Here is a 19,997-nt window from a genome sequence, read left to right as displayed (position 1 = left end):
TCCAGGCTTCACCTTATTCTTGTCTGTGCCTCAGTTTCCCTACCATCAACATAGAGGCAACACCAGTGCCTGCTTTACAGGGTCATTATGCAGATTACTTGAGTTAACCAGCTTATATGAGACCCTAGCTCACAGTGAGCCCTTGCTATCCTCCGGATATGAACTGCCCCCAAAGGCTTATGTATTGGGCCAGGCAATTCCATTAATCATTGGATTGATCCTGGTGGATTCATAGTATGATAGCATTGCTGGGGGTTGGGAGGAAGCAGTTGTGGCCTAGTTAGAGGAGGTAGATCACTGGGACATCCCTGAGAAAGATGTATCTTATTCCTTGCCTTTTCTCTTGTTCTTTGCTGCCTTGAAGGCTCCTGCCTTACTTCAGGCCCACTGTGTGGAGCTGGCTTACCATGGGCAGAAGTCAGCCTTTCCCCCCTGCCCTTGCTTTCTCAGGAGTCTGCTCAAGGTGGGGAAGTCTGACTAACAAACCTGTGTACCTGCTAATCTTAGCCCTTTTACCACAGGCTAACTACTGTTCTAGACTAGGGAAGTCTCTGCTCTTAGGGGCTTGCACTAGAGGCAGATCTTGACCTAAAAAACATTCCTTTTGGTTTCTAGCCACATTTAGTCCTGTGTTATGCATCTGTCACATACATAGGCCTATTCTCAGCATGTTGTTATTGAACATCCACATGGTCCCCTGTGCAGAGCCAATGGGACATGGTTGGAATTCTCCATGCTCTAATGCATGGTAGTAATAGAATAGATGTTTCTGAAGGGCAAGATGTGGTGTGTGGACCGGCTTGAGCAAGCCTGTCTCTGTTCAGCTGCCCATGTGAATGGCAACTTATCCATTTGGGTATTGAGGGTAAAGGGCACTAGTGGTGCAGCCCCAGCAGCCTGTTCTTACCTTCTTAGCCCTGGCCCAAGGATGGCTCCTTCCATACTGAGCTCTCTCTGCCTCTGGGTGGGCACAGGTGACCATAGTCCTGTTCTTGATCTTCCCTCATGGATACCCCCACCCACCAGGCTGCACTGTGTGGTTCAGTTGCTTGGTTGTTTATTCACAGCAGATTGGATTGGATGGTTGGAATGTGCTGCACCACATCTTCAGAGGAAGCACTCATTCATCCAAGCTGCTCTTCTTGGGCTGGGGGTATGGACCAGTGGTATTGTGCTTGACTAGCATGCGGTCAGTAGGGAGGGAGAGGAGGAAGCTGGAGGGGAGGGAGGAATATAGGATTGGGAAGGGAAGGAAAAACAGGGAGGGAGGGAGGGAGGGAAAAGAAAAGGCTGGTGAGAGAGAAAAATGACCCTAGCATCAGGGTCTGGCCTGGGTCCCAGCCTAGCTGTTCTGTGTACTTATCTTCTCCAAGGCCCAGAACTCATCTGTGTCCTCTAATTCTTTTGTCTGAAGCAAGCCTTCCAGTCATCGGCTCATTCCGGAAGTCTTGTTGGTAGTGGCCCAGCAACCTCAGCCCATCAATAGTAACCATGGTTAACGTGTTTCAGGTATACACTTGATGCCAGCCCTTTGGCTTGGCCCTGTGTATGTGCTTACCACTCACAAACTCTGTGGACCTGAGGATGAGGAGGCCCAGATTTCTTCTAGAGCAACCAAGCAGTGTTGAGAAGCAGCACTACCTCAATAAGAGAAGAGGCTTTGGGGAGTGACTGATGAGCCCGTGGTCACAAGGCACAGGCTGTAGAGGGCCTTTAGCGTGTACCCGGACAGATGACTACACACCCACATTCTCAGAATCTAAAAATTGTTCTTTGCCTGGATTCTGTTGACTGGTCAATATGACATTCACTCTGATCTGTTGCTTGTCTTGAACCAAAAACATCCCTACTGGTTGACTATTTTTGCCTCCAAGGGTGAAAAAAAAAAAAAAAATCACAGCCCTGTATTTTGTGTGGGAAGGTTCTAGCACCTCGGCTGACAGCTGTCTGCCTCTTCTCGTTCTTTCTGTGTGGATAGCAGTGATCCTGGCCCCCCACTCAGTGCTGCAGCACTCACTTGCCTCTTGTGCACAAGGCCCTGGGTTCAACCCCTGGCACCACCAAACCAAACCAAACCCAAAGCCAGTGAAAAGCCTTCAACAACCCCTTTACAAAGAAAGTGGTCCTGTGGGAGGGGTGTGGAAGGAGACTCTGGTCTTGCCCCACTGAGATCTTTGTGATCCTGCTTGGTGGCTTAACTCATCAAAGCTGAGCTAACAGGCCAGGCATTTAGGTTGAGTGCAGAGTAAAAAGAACAATGTGGACAGTCTATTAGAAGGCACTTCCCAACTGATCCTCAGGTTGCCTTTCATTTAGTGTGCTCCAGGGTGTCTGAGGCCCCACATAGTCATCCTTCTTGTTAGTGAGAGGTTCACTCAAACGGGCCAGGAGGTGTCTCTGCCTGCCGGACTGTCTTCCTCCAAGTGGGAGGAGAAGTCTAAGCTGTTTCCTTCTCTGCAGCTGACAGGTGCCTCTTTCTCTTCTTGCACTCTCCAGTCTGCTGTCCTCTGTGGGTGGTTAGGTGACAGTATTGATTGACACAGCGTCTCTGAGGAGAGGCCTTCCTTGGGCAGCTCTAGGCTCTTTCTCTTTGCAGGGGATGGACTCTGCTTGAGCCTAATCATGGACCCTCTGCAGACATGGAGAGAAGTTTCAATTTCTACCTGTTTGCAGAGTGCCGAGCGTGAGACCCTGTCCACATCACACCACTTCATCCTTAGGCATTCTGGCCTTCTTCCTCTGGCACTGCCACTTTCTACAGAACTGAGAAGCAAGAAACTGTGAAGTCCACATAGGGAGTGTTCAGTCAACATAAAGACAGCTCTGGATCCCTCTAGATAAACATTACTGTTCACTGTGAGCTGATAAATACAGGCGGAGAGAGGAGAAACTCAGAATCCTTGGTGTGGAGCTAGCTATCTGACTGTAGGGCTCTGTCTCCTGCCCATGAGGCCACACTGCCAAGCTCTGCCTTTGCTGTTGCATGACTGAGTGCAGAGGACATCATAACCTTCTCATAACCTCAGCCACAGCCCCACGATCCCTTTATCTCAAAGAGATGATGCTGCTATCAAAAGGATCGATTAAAAAGGGGCTTTAGAGGTCTTGCGGGCCTCCAGACTAAGGGGCTATCTAGCTATCCTTCCATTTGTGCTCTCTGCCTGTTCTGACATCATAGGTCTTTGCGAGTCAGTGGTTATATAGCTCCTTCCTTTTCCATGTATGCCCTCTTGCCCCTATGTACTGTGGCTGTATCCAGGGCATCATGCATGGGAAGCACATGTTGTACCACTGAGCCCACTCCAGCTCATGAAGTTTTCTCTGCACGGTCCCGCCCTCTTCCCCGCCTTCTTCCTCTGGTAAGCAAAGGCTGGGAAAAGGTAGGTCAAGCCCCTGGCTGGCAGTCATTTGCTCCCACCCCCACCCCCGCCAGCAGACTACTGGTTAATGGGGAAAGCAAGGGAATTGTGAGTCACGGTGTTGAATTGGCACTTACCTCAGAAGCAAGTGTTTCACGACTGGGAAGCAGGAAGAGTTCAATAATTTCTGCAGTGAAATCTTAACGCAGCAGCAACTGTATAAGACTCATTTTTCTCTCCCAAGGAGCCATCCCTTCTCTGACTACCTGTGAGAGAAGAAATTTATAATGATCTAATCACATTCTTATTTTCATTAGATTGGTAATCTTTTAGAGCTCATGGTTCCTAGTTTATAGAACTTGTCAGGTAGCTAGTGCTGAGGCTTAGTGTCTGGGACTTGGGATACAGAGGTGCCCGGGTTCCCATTTTACTCATTTCTCAGTTGAAGTTCCATCTGTCAGTTCGTATTGGAGGATCTGTCAAGGCTAACCCAGCCCCCCAACTAGCTCTGACCGGAGACTTGAAGAGCAGTGAATCGGTTCTATCACAAGTGAACTTTAATTCACAAGCATGGATTTTTGCAGTAGGAAGCCAGACTCATTGTTTTTTAATAGAGGAATATTTATTATTATTTTATTTATCTGCATGCATGCATACATGTGTGTGCACATACACATGCATGTACTCGCAGGCCAAAGGATGAGTTGCAGGGGTCACTTCTTTCCTTTGACCATGTGGGTTTCAGGAATCAACTCAGGTCATCAGGTTTTGGTGGAAGGCACCTTTATGTGTTAAACCATCTTGTCAGCCAGAGAAATCTTCATAGTATCGTAGTGTTTCAGTGTTGAAGAAACCGGAGGCATAATTCTGGCCTTGCTTTGTAGACTGTTGACCAGAAACCAGTACTTTCCATTTCTGGCAGCACAGAAGTAATTCTAGGTGCTTCATTCTTCCCAACTGCTTCTATCATTGGTGAGTAACAAAGAAGGGGAAATGCACATTGTGCTTTATTGGGTACAGAAGTGTCAGATGTAAACAAGTAGCTATTCTGGGGTAGTGTAAGCATAGCTGCTGCTGAAAGCATAATGGACTTCCTCCTTCAAGAGGACCGTGGGCACCCAGGCCACCGTGCTCCCCGCCCCCCCCCCAGAGGAACACAGACCCACCATGCTGCCCCTCCAAGAGGATCATGGACACACAGGCCCACCATGCTGCCCCTCCAAGAGGATCATGGACACACAGGCCCACCATGCTGTTCTGTGGAGGGTACCATCTCACTCTGTCATTGCTCTTGGGTTACTTGTGTAATGTTCTCAATACTGCACTCTCAATGTTGTTTATACTATTTATACTTCTGGCTGCATCTTGGGAGGCGATGTGTCATTGTAGTTCAAGCTGCTGTCAAAACTATAATTCAATGAATGGCCTAGACAACATACGTTTCTTAGTTTTAGAGGCCGCAGAGGCCAAAATCTAGGTCCCTGCAGATTGGGTGTCCAGTGAGGATGGCCTGCCATGTGTGCTGGCCTCTGCTTGATGTACTCTTGTCCAAGCAGCAGTCCTTTCACAGGAATCCCCTTTGGTGACTCATCTACTGTCACTCCTCACCTAATGTCCAAGTGCTGAAGTTACTTCAGCAGTGTAGAGTGACAAAAACATCAGTCCATTCACCACACAGCTTGTTGTGACCCCTGTGTGGCACCTGGATTGAAAGCCTGATATGACACTCAGGGAGACACCTTGTCCTGCCTCCCTTCCTTTGTGGACAGATGCTATCCCCATGATGGCTCTACTTTTAGTTTGAGCTGTGTTCACTTTGTTTTGTTCCTGAATGTTCAACTACATGAGTATTTCTCCCCTCACTGATTGGCATTTTGAAGTCTGATTGCTTGCATACAGCTGTGGTGTAAATAGGAGAAAGGGAGAATGGCCTGTTAATAAAGGCGTGAGCTCCAGGAGGTACTAGTAGAGCAGGTCCGTGCATTAATACGTCGGAAAGAAACCCAAATGGCAGTTAGCACGTCACACACAATGCCACAGTGGAACAAGAAGCACACCCTGCTTCAGGGCTTGCTTTCAGAGTAATTGGAGGGCCTGAGCCCCAGCTGCCTGGTGGAGAACAAATAGGCAAGTAAATTGGAGGCCTCCTTCTTATGGTTTATTGATGCTGTTTTGACCAAGTAAAAAGATTATTTACCTATAAAAGCTCAACTCAATGGCTTTAAAAAAAAAAAGGGCTGTTGGAAAGGAGTGCTGTGAGATAAAAGGTCGACTGACGCTAATGCCATTGTCTGGTATCTAGATTGAAACCCAAGCACAACAATTAGATTTCTGGTACTTTTCTGTAGTTGTTTCGTTGGCGCAGACGATGCCAAGCAAACTTCCCTGCTCTCTGCCTGAGTTAGGCTCAGAAGGAGCTGCGCTTCACAGTGATGCTGTGCCGTCTCATTAGCAGGAAGCTAAGCTGCTGCGGTAATGAGGGCCAAAGGTCTTTGCAGCTCAGAGCTGTGATGAAGTGTTCCTGGCTTTCGGTTCCAGTTGGAATGTAACAGTTTGGGGAATAGGACTATGAAACCTCAGTTCAGCTCTGCACACCCACGTTGCAGGCACGCGTCCCAGCTGTGTGAGGTGGCAGTTGACTCAGGGGTACACTGGGTCTAAAGCAGGTGCTCAGATTGTGGCTCTGGCTTTTGGTGTGTTCGCTGCTATTTTGGAGAGATTTATTTATTCATTCCTTCGTTCATTTGTTTGTTTGTTGACGCATTTTTGGGCCAGTGATGTTTTCGAAGTGTGGCAGGGACTCTTGCTTTCTCATTGAGTCCCATCGTCTTCAGGAAGAATGGTGTCTGTTCTCCAGATTCGTAACAGTGCCAGTCCAGGCCAGGCCATAGTCATCTCACTAAATGGCCCATCTTCTTGTCCACTGACAGATGCACCAGCAGCCCCTATGTGTAGTGAGTGGTCCTGGACATGGGTAAAATGGGGGAACTGACAGCATACATAGTATTTCTTCAAGAGAAGTCCCTGGGTGAGAACTGTGTCTTGAACCAAGAAATGGCAAGGGACTGCCTTTCCTGAGTCCAAATCTCAGGACAATAACAGTTGTGTGCTTGAGGGTTGGGGATTTAGCTCAGGGGTTAGAGCACTTGCCTAGCAAACACAAGGCCTAGGGTTCGAGCCTCAGCTCAAAAAAAAAAAAAAAATCAGAAACAGTTGTGTGCTTGGAGAAAGGCCAGAGTGACAGCCAGCCAGAGGGGACTATGGGGCTCCCTGTTCTTCCATCTCCCTGCCTCTCCCTCAGGGCCTCTTGTCTAGGGTAGCTACACATTAGAGCTTCATTCTAGCCCATTCCTCAGAGTTGGATTACTGACAGTGCTTACATGTTTGCTGGTCTTCTTAGAAATGTACAGGTAAATGATTTGTGAAATGAATGAATCCTCTGTGCAGGCCAAGAGATGGCCTCTCCGTTTAATGATTGGGTGAATCCTTGAGAAGAAAATAAAATCTAAGCTTGATTGATCTGGCTTTAAGTTTTCAGATTGTTTTTGAATGTCATATTCTCTTCATGTGGGCTTCAGGCCATATGGTACGGGTAGAAAGACGCTGCTTGGAGAAATGCTGTGGCCTTGGACCCCAGCGGCCTTAGCTTAATTTGTGCATTGAATGTGAGCAGACCAAGGCATATCCTTCTCATTTTTGGTCCATTGCAAAACATTTTCCTTATTTTGGAGACGGTAGAAGCCATCAGAATATTGTTACAAAATCCTTTCAGTATGTGTTGTACCTCAGAACATACTCAAGCCCACAGGACTTTGACCAAAGAAGGTTCTGTGAGACCTAGGCGGCCCAGAGGACAAGGTTCGAGTGAGCCCCACAGTGCTGTCCTCTGAGTGTTACAGTCTTCAGTTTTATCAGAACCGCTGTGACTACGCACAAGTGGCTGTTGATATTGCCTCATAAAAAGGGGGGGGGGAGTCATTGGACCCTCCCCCGGGATTCTGGCTGCTCCTTCCCACACCTCTCAGCCCACTGTATGTAATTCTGCCTGAATTGCACATGGCCCCATGATCTAGGGAGCAGATGCAGCATGGAAGGTTAATTGAAAGGGGGATTCCACCTCTACAGCTATAGGCCTGACATCATCCCTGCTGAGGTGAGAGTCTTCAGAGGCGTAGCAGCTTTCAGGTCACATACGCTGCGTATGCTTGTGAGCCCAATAAACACATTGGCTCTCAGGTTGGACTTGGGTGGGATCCTAGTTACTAAGGGTCTTTCTGCCTCCTCAAGGAGCGCTTGTTGTACAAATATTAGGAGAGGTGGTCTTGCCTTACCACTTTTTATGCTGCAGTCAAGTACCCTCGGGGAGTGGGATGTACAGCCACAGGCTCTCCTGGGAGTAAAACCCCAGAGCAGTCTCTTCAGAGGCTGCTTGTTCAGGCTCTCAGTCTCATGGACCTCTCCTGAGCTTCCCCCAAGGAAGTGAGCCTCAGCAGCATTTACATAGTTGCCATCAAGGTTTCCCTAATTCTGCTTGGTCTTTCCTCAGGTAATGATGATGAGTTGTTGAAATTTTCCCAGATATAGAAACAATTAGCAGATATCATTGATTAGACGGGGCTTTAGGTTGAGAGCTGAATAGTTTCTAGGTTATTCATAGAAGCTGAATGATCCTAGGTTATTCATAGAAGGTAGAAGGCTGAAATTAACACACAGTGAAGCCATAGCTGGAGTAACCTCAACCCCAGAGAACAGACTGAGCTGCCATGTCTGTGGGGCTGGCAGCTCCATGGTACATGAAGACCCCACATGTAGCATAAGGCTCTCATCACAGGTGTAGATGTGAAAGGGACAAGGCCAGGCTGTTTCATTTTCTACCTCATTCATGCTCCTCCTTGTTAGTGGAGAAATGACCCTGCATGGAGACATCACATTAGAACTTTGACAAGTGGCTTTTCTGAGACGGAGCTCTTAATGTGTCACAGACATTTGGAAGGGAGTATGCTTATTGAAATATGTTTTTATGGAAAACATTACAAAACCTATAACTGAAAATTTATGGCAGCGTTTTGTGGCAGAATATGTTCCTAATGATGTATGTGGATTTGCTCTGAGCCCCCTTCTGCTTCAGAACTGTAGGGTGGGTAGACATTTTCCAAGAGTCTTTTCAGATCTAAACAGTGTTCCGTGGAATGAAGTGTTTGGTGCTTAAATAATGTATAAATCCAGTTGGATAGGAGCTGCCTGTCAGTTTTTATTAACTTTGACCTTTTTGCCCATTATAAAGGTAGTTCAGTTAATATTTAATGGCCCCTTATAGATCTTGACAGTTGGAGCCATGTTCCTGGAAACCGGGATCTTATATATGATTAACAAATGTCACTTAATCATTCTGAGTCAGCTTGCAAGGGCAGGTTTGTTTTGGAAGAAGGAAAGTCCTTCCACCTACATGAGCTTGTGGAGCTGCACTGCATGCTGAGAGCTACCATGACGGAGGAGCTTCACAGGACTCCTGTGAAAGACAGACAGCGGTCAGTGCAGCTCTGCTGTTTTGGTTTTCATTTGTTTGAGCAAATGATCCAAACAATGCCAGGTGGGCAGAATCCCCTTGCCACTCTGCATAGTTAGCAGGACTCTGCCTTGAAAAGAGTCAGCAGGGCTGGATCAGCTGAGTTTGCATGGACAAAGAAGATGGAGAGCCAAAGGCAGAGAGGGTTCCTTAGGCCAGGAGGGGCCTGCCAAGCTGTCTCTTCCTCTATTCCAGAAAGGCCTGTGCTTATTGCTCTCACTGCAGATTCTGGTGGGGAAGATCGAAGCCCAAGCAGCTGACATTTGAAACATTGTCTTTCAAACTTGTGCTGTCCCTTGCTCCCATTGATTTCCCATTTCAGGAATCTGTAGGAGAAAACCAAATCTGAGCAAAATTCATTGGTCTAAGATGAGTTGTTAGAGCCAAACCAAGGCCCTCCTCCCTACCCTGAGAAGAGCTCCAGTTTTATTATGAAAGCCATCTGTCTTTGTCCTATGTGGGGTGGCCATAGGCTCCCCAGCAGATCTACCAGGTAAATCAAGTGTCTGTTAAGAAGCAGTGTAGATGCTCTAGACACAGCCATTTCCACCTTATTCAGTCACCGGGTAGCTAGTTTCTCTTTTATAGCCACTTGCAAGGAGCAGATCATTTCAATCGTCTTTGTTTTTTTCTGTGTGCAGCCCAGTGGCCTTAGGTGAGGCTATTTGTTTTTCAGAGCATTATTGCCCTTTACATCCTGGCCCAGCCCTTTATATATGGTGGTCACCATTTCATTACCACAAGCTGTAATGCAGCTGACTCAGCAAAGAAAATCCATGCCTTGGAAAAACAATTGGGAAGAAATTGATTCAGAATGAGTTACTATTTGTATGTTTAGTTAATTCTAAATATATATTTGAAAGACCTTGCTGCATTTGAGAGGAGAGGAAGAAGCATATTGTTTGTTAAAAAATGATATTGGTCCAGATTCTTAGCATTTGCACATCCAAATGTTTATGTCTGTTCAGGATTGGGATACCTACCTGTCAAGGATAATTTTATTGTAGAGAGATTGATGGCAATTCTTAGAGTCTAAACTGAAAGCAGAAGGAGGTTACTGTCACATATCACAGAGCTGTGCTTCATTTGGCAGTGTGTGAGACTGGGGAATCTGTTTTCAATCCAGATGTTGGGATGGCCAAAATTGGGGATCTGACTGGGGCACTAAGGAGCTTTCTGCAATGTTGGGAAGTTTTGTGTGTGTGTGTGTCTTGAGTGGAGTGTTAGTCACACAGATCTATGCCTTTGTCTAGAAAAATGGTTCTTGCTGGGCGCACGCCTATAATCCCAGCACTCGGGAGGCAGAGGCAAGTGGATCTCTGTGAGTTCGAGGCCAGCCTGGTCTGCAGAGCTAGTCCAGGACAGCCTCCAAAGCTACAGAGAAACCCTGTCTCAAAAAAACCAAAAGAAAAAGAAAGAAGAAAGAAAAATGGTTCTCAACCTTTCCTGGGACCCTTTTATACAGTTCCTCATGATGTGGTGACCCCTCACCATAAAATTCTTTTCATTGCTATTTCATAACAGTAATTTTGCTATTCTTATGAATTGTAATGTAAATATCTGTATTTTCCAGTGGTCTTAGGTGACCCTTGTGAAAGGGTCATGTGACCTACCCCCCAGCCCCAGGTTGAGAACTACTGGTCTAAACCCATCAAATGGTATCCTTCAAAATGTGTGCATTGCACTTTATACAAACTAGAAGTTAGAAGGTGGTTTCTATACTAAGTTGTTTGGGTTAGAACTAGGCAGTGCCAATTCTCTCCTCCTAGAGAAGTCAAAATACTACAGTGAGTAAAATGATCTCTTAGGTAACCTCAAGCTTAGCAGTTTGTCCAGGAATAAAGCAAAGGATGCTGGCCCTGAGCCCACATCATACATGCTGCTTCCTTTCTGCCTCACTATTTGGTGAAATTACTGCCTCTGCCATTCCCTCCAGGGCCAGGGTCTGTTTGTATAGGTTGTTATCAGATTGAGTCCTGAGCTGGCTTGTAACCTGAAACTGACACCCTCACCTATGGAAAAAGTGATTCCTGAGAAAATTCCAACTTGAGCCTGTGTGACCAGTCGAATTGAAGTCCTGGCTTACCACAGTTCAGGATCAGTTTTAGCGTTTTCATTACAAGCAAGAGTTCCCAGAATTAACTTATTAGTCCTTGGGAAAATTGTCCAGATCTTATTAGTAACACAACACAGGCTTTCAGATCACCCCATGAATCGCCTGGGTGATATTCACAGCCACATCTCCCCAGTTCTGCCAGTGTTCAGAGCGCACAGTGCAGTGGAGCTGTGGAACCCTTTGATTTTAGCCACTTTCAGTTGTGTTCAGTTTTCATTGGTGCTTTATTGCCATGATGAACAACTCTGCTTCTTTTTGCCTTCATCTAATTATCACCTTAGGAACAAATGCCTTGCAGCAGAATGTTGGCAGCAGTCTGTGAAATAACTTAAAATGTGTACAGCGACAGAGGAACCTGGGATTGAAGTTCAATGCCTGCTGGCCTGCACTTATGGAATGTTCTTTCTCTCCTGTCTGTGCAGCTGCAGTACCACGCAGGTCTTGCATCTGGCCTTTTGAATCAGCAATCCTTGAAGCGCTCTGCAAATCAGATGGGTGTGTCAGCCAAGCGGAGACCCAAGGCCCAGCCAACCACTCTGGTTCTACCACCTCAGTAAGTGAAGGGTTTGTGGAGGGCTTTCCACCTGGGTGAACATTGCTTTGTGCTCGCTTGGAGTTGGTAGGAAGGTTTTGTTTTCCTTCTAAATAGTGTCTTCCTTTTTAACAGGACTCTAGCAGGATTAGAAAGCATAACTTGCCTAAGGTTTTTCTGGAGCAGCCATGACACAGTTCCTGGTTGACATGTCTAGTGTCTGACTTTGCAGCTGGGGGTTTTAGATGCCTTGTAACTTACCGTTTCCTCAGCCTGGTCCAGAGGCTGGCAGCACACTAGGAGAGCTGGCCTGCTGAGTACATTCTGGTGAGCCGGGCCTAGAAGACATGCTTAAGCTGGGGTAGTGTCCGATCTGGGCTGGCCACTGCTTTCCCCGGGTCACCTGTGTTCCCTCACTAGCAGGATAATAAGCACAGCAAACCACATGGTGCTTTTCCTCTCCTGTGGACAGCCCTGTAGCTACCAATTCCAAAACCCTAGGAGAGTCTTGAGACTCCCAGTCTGTACCCAAGCTGCCTTTAACCCTATGCTGAATATTGTTTCCATTTCTTCAAGTAGTTCATTTTAGCCTGGTATGGTGGCATGTGCCTGCGAGTCCCAGCACGTGGGAGGCTGAAGCAGGAGGATCTCTGTTTAAGGCTACCTTGGGCTATATAGTAAGATCCTGCCTCAAAAACAAAACAAAACAAAGGTAAAAACCTCTGAGAACAAAAAACACAATTTGCCAATCCTTGAACTTTATAGAAATGAAATCCTATGCTGCCATTTGTACTATTTCTATGTGTGTGTTCAAGCACACATGAACACAAGTATGTACAGGGGGATTGGACCCAAGGCCTTGTGTCTGCTAAGAATGTGCTTTTTCAACTGAGTTATTTCCCTAGACCAGCAAAAAAAAAAAAAAGTATTTTTTTCTGCTCAGTATATTTGTTACCTCAGTTGGTTTACCAACTTGGCTAGCAAGCTGCAGGCTAAAAGGCCTCGCTGGTAGGTTCTCTCCCAGTGTGCACACTCCTCAGAGACTGCGTGTGGTGTGTGGGCCTCCGATGTTCCCCACGACATCATCCTTTATCCTCTCCTTTGTTCCTGTCCTTGGCTATGAGCTGCATCTTTACATTGACTGCTCGAAGGATCCTTTGCATACAAGATGTGCATGTTCACCTTTACTCAAAAGCTCACTGATTTTGTCTGGTTAGCAAATACTTGTGCCTACTATGTACCAAGCAGGGTTCCAGTTCTTGAAGCTGTAATTACGAGCAAGATAGCCCCCAACACCATAGTTTCCGGTTAGTTATAATTAATGCTGGGAAAAGAATAAATAGGAATAAAATGTGGGAGGAGAGACGTACTTAAATAGAGTGGCCAAACAAGGATTCAGCTGTCGATGGCTTATGGCACAGCCTTAAGGAAAGAGAAGGGCTGGGGAAGGTCACTGGCATCCGTCCACAGCTGTCTCCATGTTCTGCCGACCCTCTCACAGTCTGCATCTGCAGACAAGATGAGCACCAGCAAGCGGCGGTCTCTGCAGTTGTTTTCGCATGCTGCATGCATATACATGTGCTGTGGTCTTTGAAAAGACGCTGACTTGAGAGGCAGAAAGCTTCTTGCAGAGTGTTACTCTGTTGTTGCATCATGTTGACTCGGTGACTCTGCATATCTCAGCACACAGCTCCCCAAAGTCTGATGGGCCTTGTAATCTGTCATTTCCCTGCATGGATTGTCTACTGAGGCAAGATGTTTGGCAAGAAGTGAAAGACTTTCTAATGGTCCCATAAGACCAAAGCCAAAAAGTGTTTGTTGCTAACTCTCTCCTGACAAAAGTCAGTTCTTGGTCCATCTGTTCACCATTTGTTAATTTGCATTGGCTTGAAACCTGTTTACAGGTGACATGCTATTATGAGGACACTTAGAAGCTATTTTAAGCACCAAGGCAATCAACAGACACTGTTCAGATGCCAAAGGGAAAGCGAGAGGAGTATTCACAACTGTCATCATACATTTATAATAGATCACTCAAAATACTTGGTTTCAAAGTGAGAAGTGGTTACAGTGTCCTAAGAATACAACAGTGGAATGATTTCCTGTCCGCTGGAGCCATTTCCTGCGGAGATCGACCACTCCTCTTTCACATCTCTGAGCTCTGGGACTCTCAGCCTCCTGGAATCCCTTCATAGAGCTACTGCCTCGTAGGCAGGATCTATATCCAGACTCCCACACAGCTCTTCATTGTGTTTGATGTTGGCTAGAAACAGGGTACAGCATAGATGATGGCCTACTGGAGTTAGCAATGTCTCTTTAAAAACTTTAAAAAAAAAAGTTGTAAGTAATAGATGTATATGTACATGTAAAGAAAAACCAAAGATAACAAATATATTATGCCATCCCAAGAAGCCCCTTTTAAGGTTTGGTGGATATTGTTCAGACATTTTTTTTTCCAGCACACACGTATGATCATTTTTGCAAATAAAACTTTCCAAAGGGGACCAAATTGAGATAGTTTCCTCTTTCTTGTGCTAGTGTATTGTGAAGGCAGCTGATGAGAGACGGCAGCATGGTAGGGTCTCTGAGTATTCAAACCTACATATTAATAGTGTCAGTTGTACCATCCTACAGAAGAGTCCTAATTAAAACATTTTTACTATAAACACATTATCACCATAAGTTCACTTTGTCATTAAGAAAATTCCCAATAGCTGGGTAGTATTGATGCATTCCCTTAATCCCAGCACTCAGGAGGCAGAGACAGATGGATCTCTGTGAGTTCAATGCCAGCCTGGTTTACAGAGTGAGTTCCAGGACAGCCAGAGCTGTTACGCAGAGAAACCCTGTCTTGAAAAAACAAAAAACAACAAACAAACAAAACAAAAAGAGAAAAAATTCCTGAGCCCCCCTATAAAACACCCAGATTCACTAAGGTTGCTATATTAACTATCTATCCCCCCCCCCAACATCCTCAAATGTATTGTTTACCTATTGCTGCTAGATAAGTTGCTCCTGGACATAGTGTTATTATTAGCAATAAGAGGCATTCTCTGTCCTGTCATCCTTCTGAGAGTGGCTTGTCTGGGTAGATCTGACTCAGTCTTCTAGTATGTTCTACTGGGACATTGGCTAGGGCCATAGTCATTAAGGGCTCAGCTGAGGTCAGGAACTGTTCCACCAAGGCTACTCAGTGACCCCAGCTGATCCCTCTGACTGTGCCTTGGTTGGTGTCTCATTAGAACACTGGGAGAGAGTCCAGCTGCAGGCAAGCTGGTGTTGGCTGGTGACAGGAGGTTGTATTTGTTTCCTGCATCATAGGCTTCTCGAGTGTCCTTGGGTATGGCACTGGGTTCTCCAAAAGCAGCCATCAAAGAGGCTGAGCCAGGAGGAGGTTGTCCTTTTCCAACTTAGCCTCAGATTATCTGTTGTCCATCATTCTCTTCATTAGAAATGAGTCACTGAGTCTGAATGACACTCAATAGGAAGGCACAGACTGTCGTTTATGAAAGAAAACATTCAAGGAACTTGTGGACAAGATTGAAAAGCACCTAGTTGCCAGTGGAGACACTGTAGGGAAGGGTGGCTAAGACTAGTTCCCGTCAGGTCTGTTTACTCAGGCCCAGTCTGTGCATTGAGCAGGAGCTTCAGGGAGGACTGAGGTGACTTTCAGGAGACTAGAGATGGGGTCAAGTAAGTCATAGGCATCGTAAGAGTGTGTGCCAAGTCCTGTGATGGACAAGGTCTGTGATCCCAGTAAGGGTGCTTTGTAGAGTGCTCTCCTCCGAGCATAGGAGGAGACTCTTCTCAATCAGGCTTGTTGACTGTTGACATTCCCTCACAGAAGAAGGGGATGGATGTCACTGACCCCTCACCTGAGGTTCTGGAGTTTCTCTTCTATACCTCCTGGCTGTTTGCATGTAATTCTGCCCTAATTGCATTTGACCTCATGGTATGAAATTGCTAGAGTGTACTATAGAAGTTAACTGTGTTCTAGAAGTCATCATCCATACTGGATGAGACTTTCCTGTGGCATGGCTGCTTTGGGGCATCCATACTCTGAAGCCCATTAAACTCAGTGGTTCCCCAGGTTGGACTTTTGTGGAATTGGACTTTGATTTGTTCTTGGTACTCCTTAAGGAGAGGGTAGGTTTTTGTAGACAGGTCCCTGAGTGAGAGAGTCCCCATGTCAGGTGCTGGAGGAGATCCACTTAAGGATCTCATGAAGTCTCATCAGATTTCCCTCCTACCAGCTTTGCTACACTTCCAGGTTTCTAAGGCTAGGGTGGGTTTTAACTGGTGAAGAAAGCACCAGGGGCTTCCTGGGGTTGCTTCCTCTTACACCCTCTGCACTGGCCCTGTTGAGCTGTGCAGACACCATAAACAGGAATGTGGAACTGTTGTAGAATGTGTTTCAGATGCAGTGGCGTGAACAGTAGTCACCTGCAGACGTGATTGCTCCTGTGTTCCATAGGATGAGTGAGTGCTGGGATTAAAGAGTCCTCTCCCCCCCGAACCCCTAAAGAAGCTTATAAAAAGATTAAAAATGTTCCCACGGAACTGCTAAGCACCCTCTCTGCAGCTGTCCAGAGTGTTCCTCCTAAGTGATATCTCTGGTGGAAGGGTGCTGTCCATCTCGACAGAGGCTATCTCCCTGTTGCTGGGGAAACATTGCCGGGCCTTTGACTCCCATTGGATTGAAGTTAGCTTCTAGAATAGCTGTCTCATCTGGTTAGTTTTTGAGTCATGTTCTGGAGACCTGTATTTAATATGTCAGGAGTAGCTATATTGTGCTCTCTCCTGATAGCACTTTTGAGTATACTTCTCTGTTAACCTGGGATGCTAGTTTGGATCCATATGGTCAGGCTGAGGATCCACAACACTATGGCCTCACAGCTAATGACACATCAGCTTTCAGTGGCCAGAGATCTCTTAGCTCCAGTTCAGCATGCCTTGGCCTTATTTAGATTTGAGGGAAAACTAGTTCCTCTGAAAGGTTCTTTTTGAAAATACTACCATTCTCCCCTGCAGGCTGGGCCAGCAGCATCTTTTCACCATGTTTTCTTCATGCAAAGCTCCCACCTGCTAAATCCAAGCTCCATTCCATTGGGGCGCTCCTTGGAGAGGAACAAGCCATTCTCCACTTGTTGCCTGCCCTGCCCTGTTTCCCCATTGGTCTTCCTTTTCCAGTCTGTATGACAGTGTTTCCTTTCCTCAGTTAGTTCTTGTTAGTAGACAAAGCACGCTTGTTCAAACCCATCTCCTGGAGGAACTCTGTCTCTGAACACCACTTCCCTGCCATCATCCACGTCATACAGCTCCACTTTACAGCCAAGTTCTCAGAGTTCATGTCTTGTCTCTGTAACCCCTGTGTGGTCTCTGTCTCTAGAACATCACACAAATGGAGTGCAGAATGTGCTGTCTGTTTCCCATTTACTCACCATGTAGCTTTTGAGATTCACTCACGTTGTGTGGATCAGCGCCTCACCCCATTTTGATGCTGAATGGTGTTCTTTGATGTCCTTTGAGCCTCCTGGTGGTCCTTCCTCAACATGTTGTGTGTTTTCAGTATTATCTGAGACCCTCACGGGAGCCATCTTCACACTGTGTGTGTTTGAGCACTAGCATCACCAATGGCAAACATGTGCTATGCAGTTGCTAGAAAGATGTGCCATCGACTCAGGGCAGGGGGATAATGGTACCATTCTCAATTCTGTACTTGAACACAGACTGCCTCTCTGTATGCCACTGATTTTGCTCTGGAGTTGAGTCAAATGAGGTGTGTCTCCAGCTACCACTATGTGTCTGGCTCCCATGATCACCCACTCACAGGTCTACATGGTTTGTTCTAAAAGGCTCACATTGTCTTTTGTTTAGTGTGGAAACACCAGGGATCACAGGAGCAAGGTAGTGGTATTGTGTCCTGGAGTCACTGATGTATCACCAGCAGCATAGTGCTTGTGTAGGGAGGCTGTTCCATGGCTTACTGTCTGTTGCCACGTTCTCTGATTTTAGGACCTTTTTAAAACAGAGGTTTGGTTTGGTTTTCCCTCTTTGTCCTCCTCTGTGGGCATGAAATCCAACATTTTGCAGCTCTACTGGAAAGTCGGCTCTGGTGACCATGAGCTTGCATCCTTGTGGTGGTGGTGGGGTGGGGGGAGGTAGTGGTGTTTTGGACTGTTGTTTTTTTTTTTTTTCTACACTACTGAGACTATTTTGTTGAGGGCAGACTGTGGTTATGTGGTGATTAATTTATATTAAGTCCATTGGCCTTGCTCACAACAGGAGCTTGAGTAGAACTATGTATCTCCTTTCATCGGAGCTGAGTTCAGCTTGACCTGAGCAAAGCCACAGCCAGTAGAGGCTGGCTCAGTCCCTCTGTCAGGGAGGCTTTTCCCAGCATGCAGCAGGCTCAGCCTGAGCTGGGATGTGGCAGAAAGAGTGTTTGGCCTGTACTGATGTCCCACAGAGGAGAGAGGCATGCAGATGAAAGTTTGCCGAGTTTGGGGAAAAGTCTTCAAAACTTGGGTAGAAATCCACGAAGTCCTTCTTTCCCCCATTGGCGAGCATTAAGTAACAATATTCATTAAATACCACAGAGAGGCTGTGTAATAAAGAAATAATCCTAGGCCTAGGTGGCTGCAGTTCTCCAGAAGAGCTGAAATTGAGAATATAATTAAAGATTAAAACATTGTTTGCATTCTAGAACATGGAGAAATCTTTTCTCTCCATTGCGGGACCATATTAATAAGGAGGAGATCAGTTTCCAATAACTGTTGCCGCTGAGCTCAGTTATTAACACACGTCACGCCAGAGCTTCTGACTCGGGACTTCTGTCTTTCTCCTCCAAGACTGGATAGGAGCACCAGCCTCCCTCAGAAACAGTTTACACAGGCTGGGGAGTGCTGCTGCACGGGCAGGGGGAACTGAGCTCAAGTCTCCAGCACCCGTGTAAGAAAACCCCACTGGACATCAGACAGATGGAGGTTTCATGTCCTGAGTGGGGGAGGAGTGGTGTTGAGGCAGCCCGAGTTGCTTTTTACAGGAACCTCAAACCCTGTAGCCCACTGCTGCCCTCTCTTGCGGCCACAGTAGAGTCCAGTCTATTCCTTTTAGCCAGTGCACACACGAAAGTGAGGATATTGGTAGGAACTCTGCTGTAGCCAGCTATGTTTATGACTGTAGCTGAAGGGCCACCTCAACCCAAGCCAGAAAGGAATCTCCTGCGGAGCCGTCTCCAGAGTTTCTTGAGGCCAGTCTAGACACTCAGCCTCCCAGGCAGGGGCTAGGGCAAGCCTTGAGCCTTTCCCCACCCAGCCTTGCTCACTGGCTTGTGAAAGCCTAACATCATAGACATCATTTCGCTCCCTGTTTTTGCTGCTGTTTGTACCTGCTTGTTTCCCACTGGTTTTGAAATAGACTTGGACAACATTTTGAAGCCAAGGGTGTGGAATAGACTTCCTTCTGACTCTGTCCTCACTGCTCTTTAGTGTCTCTGAGAAGAGACAGCCCATAATCCTTGTTATGCTTATGGGTTCATGTTATTGGCAGTTAGAGGAAGGAAGAGTCCGAGTCTAATGGGGAAAAAGTGTGATGTGGTTCCTGTGTAGAAGGAATACGCCCGTACTTCTCACTCAGTAAGGCTTCAAGCCCAGACTTCTCCATAGCACGTCATCCAGGTACCAGAGTATCTCAAGCACTGACATGTGGTTTTCCTGGCTGATAAGGCTGAGACCCCTCCCCACCCCTACCCCCACCTCCACCCCCATCCCCCTGTGTGTGTGTGTGTGTGTGTGTGTGTGTGTGTGTGTGTGTGTATACGGGTGGAGAGCAGAGTTCAACCTCTGGTATTGTTCCTCAGGAGCTGTCCACCTAGTGTCCGCCTTGTTTTTTTGTGTTTTTTTGTTTTTGTTTTTTTTGAGTCGGGGTCTTTTACAAGGACCTGAGTGTTCATGATTCTTCTAGGGTGGCTGGTCAGTTAGCTCTTGGCATTCTCCTGTCTCTTTCTCCCCAGTGGTGTGATTATAAATATGCAATACCATGCCTAGCTTTTTATAGGCACTATAGACCAAACTCCGGTCCTCATGCTTATGTGGTAGCTGCTTGAACCACTGAGTTATCTTCTAGCTTCCCGAGAACACCTCCAGACACATTATAGATGTGTTCACAGTACCCGGGACTCATAGTGAACTGTACCTTTAAGTACTGGATGTTTAAGTGGCCAAGAACCAAGTGCTACTTAGACAGAAGGGGATAGTGGGGGGCAGGTACAGAGGTGGGCTTGGAGACTTTCACAGAGGACAGGGCCCAAAAGCCAGCCTTAGCACACTGTGGAAGAGCAGGACCCCAGGGCTGGTGAGCAGGGCCCAGTGTGTGGAAAGTGCTATATTAGGAAGATGAATCAAGTGGCAGGTTGCAGATGAA

General features: G+C 46.6%; 1 protein-coding gene across 1 annotated transcript in view; it reads left to right on the top strand.

The window, feature by feature from the left end:
* Positions 1 to 11,598, top strand: part of LOC118582775 (mediator of RNA polymerase II transcription subunit 27) — a 68,582-nt gene extending 56,984 nt beyond the window's left edge. Inside the window, exon 3 of the mRNA XM_036185872.1 lies at positions 11,464 to 11,598. Coding sequence (XP_036041765.1) covers positions 11,464 to 11,598 — 135 coding nt within the window. The remainder of the gene's footprint in view (positions 1 to 11,463) is intronic.
* The last annotated feature ends 8,399 nt before the right edge of the window (positions 11,599 to 19,997 follow it).

This window comes from Onychomys torridus, chromosome 4 (genome assembly GCF_903995425.1).
Source record: "Onychomys torridus chromosome 4, mOncTor1.1, whole genome shotgun sequence".
Classification (NCBI taxonomy): domain Eukaryota; kingdom Metazoa; phylum Chordata; class Mammalia; order Rodentia; family Cricetidae; genus Onychomys; species Onychomys torridus.
Note: the sequence above shows the minus strand (reverse complement) of the source record. Positions and strands in the feature narration are given on the sequence as shown.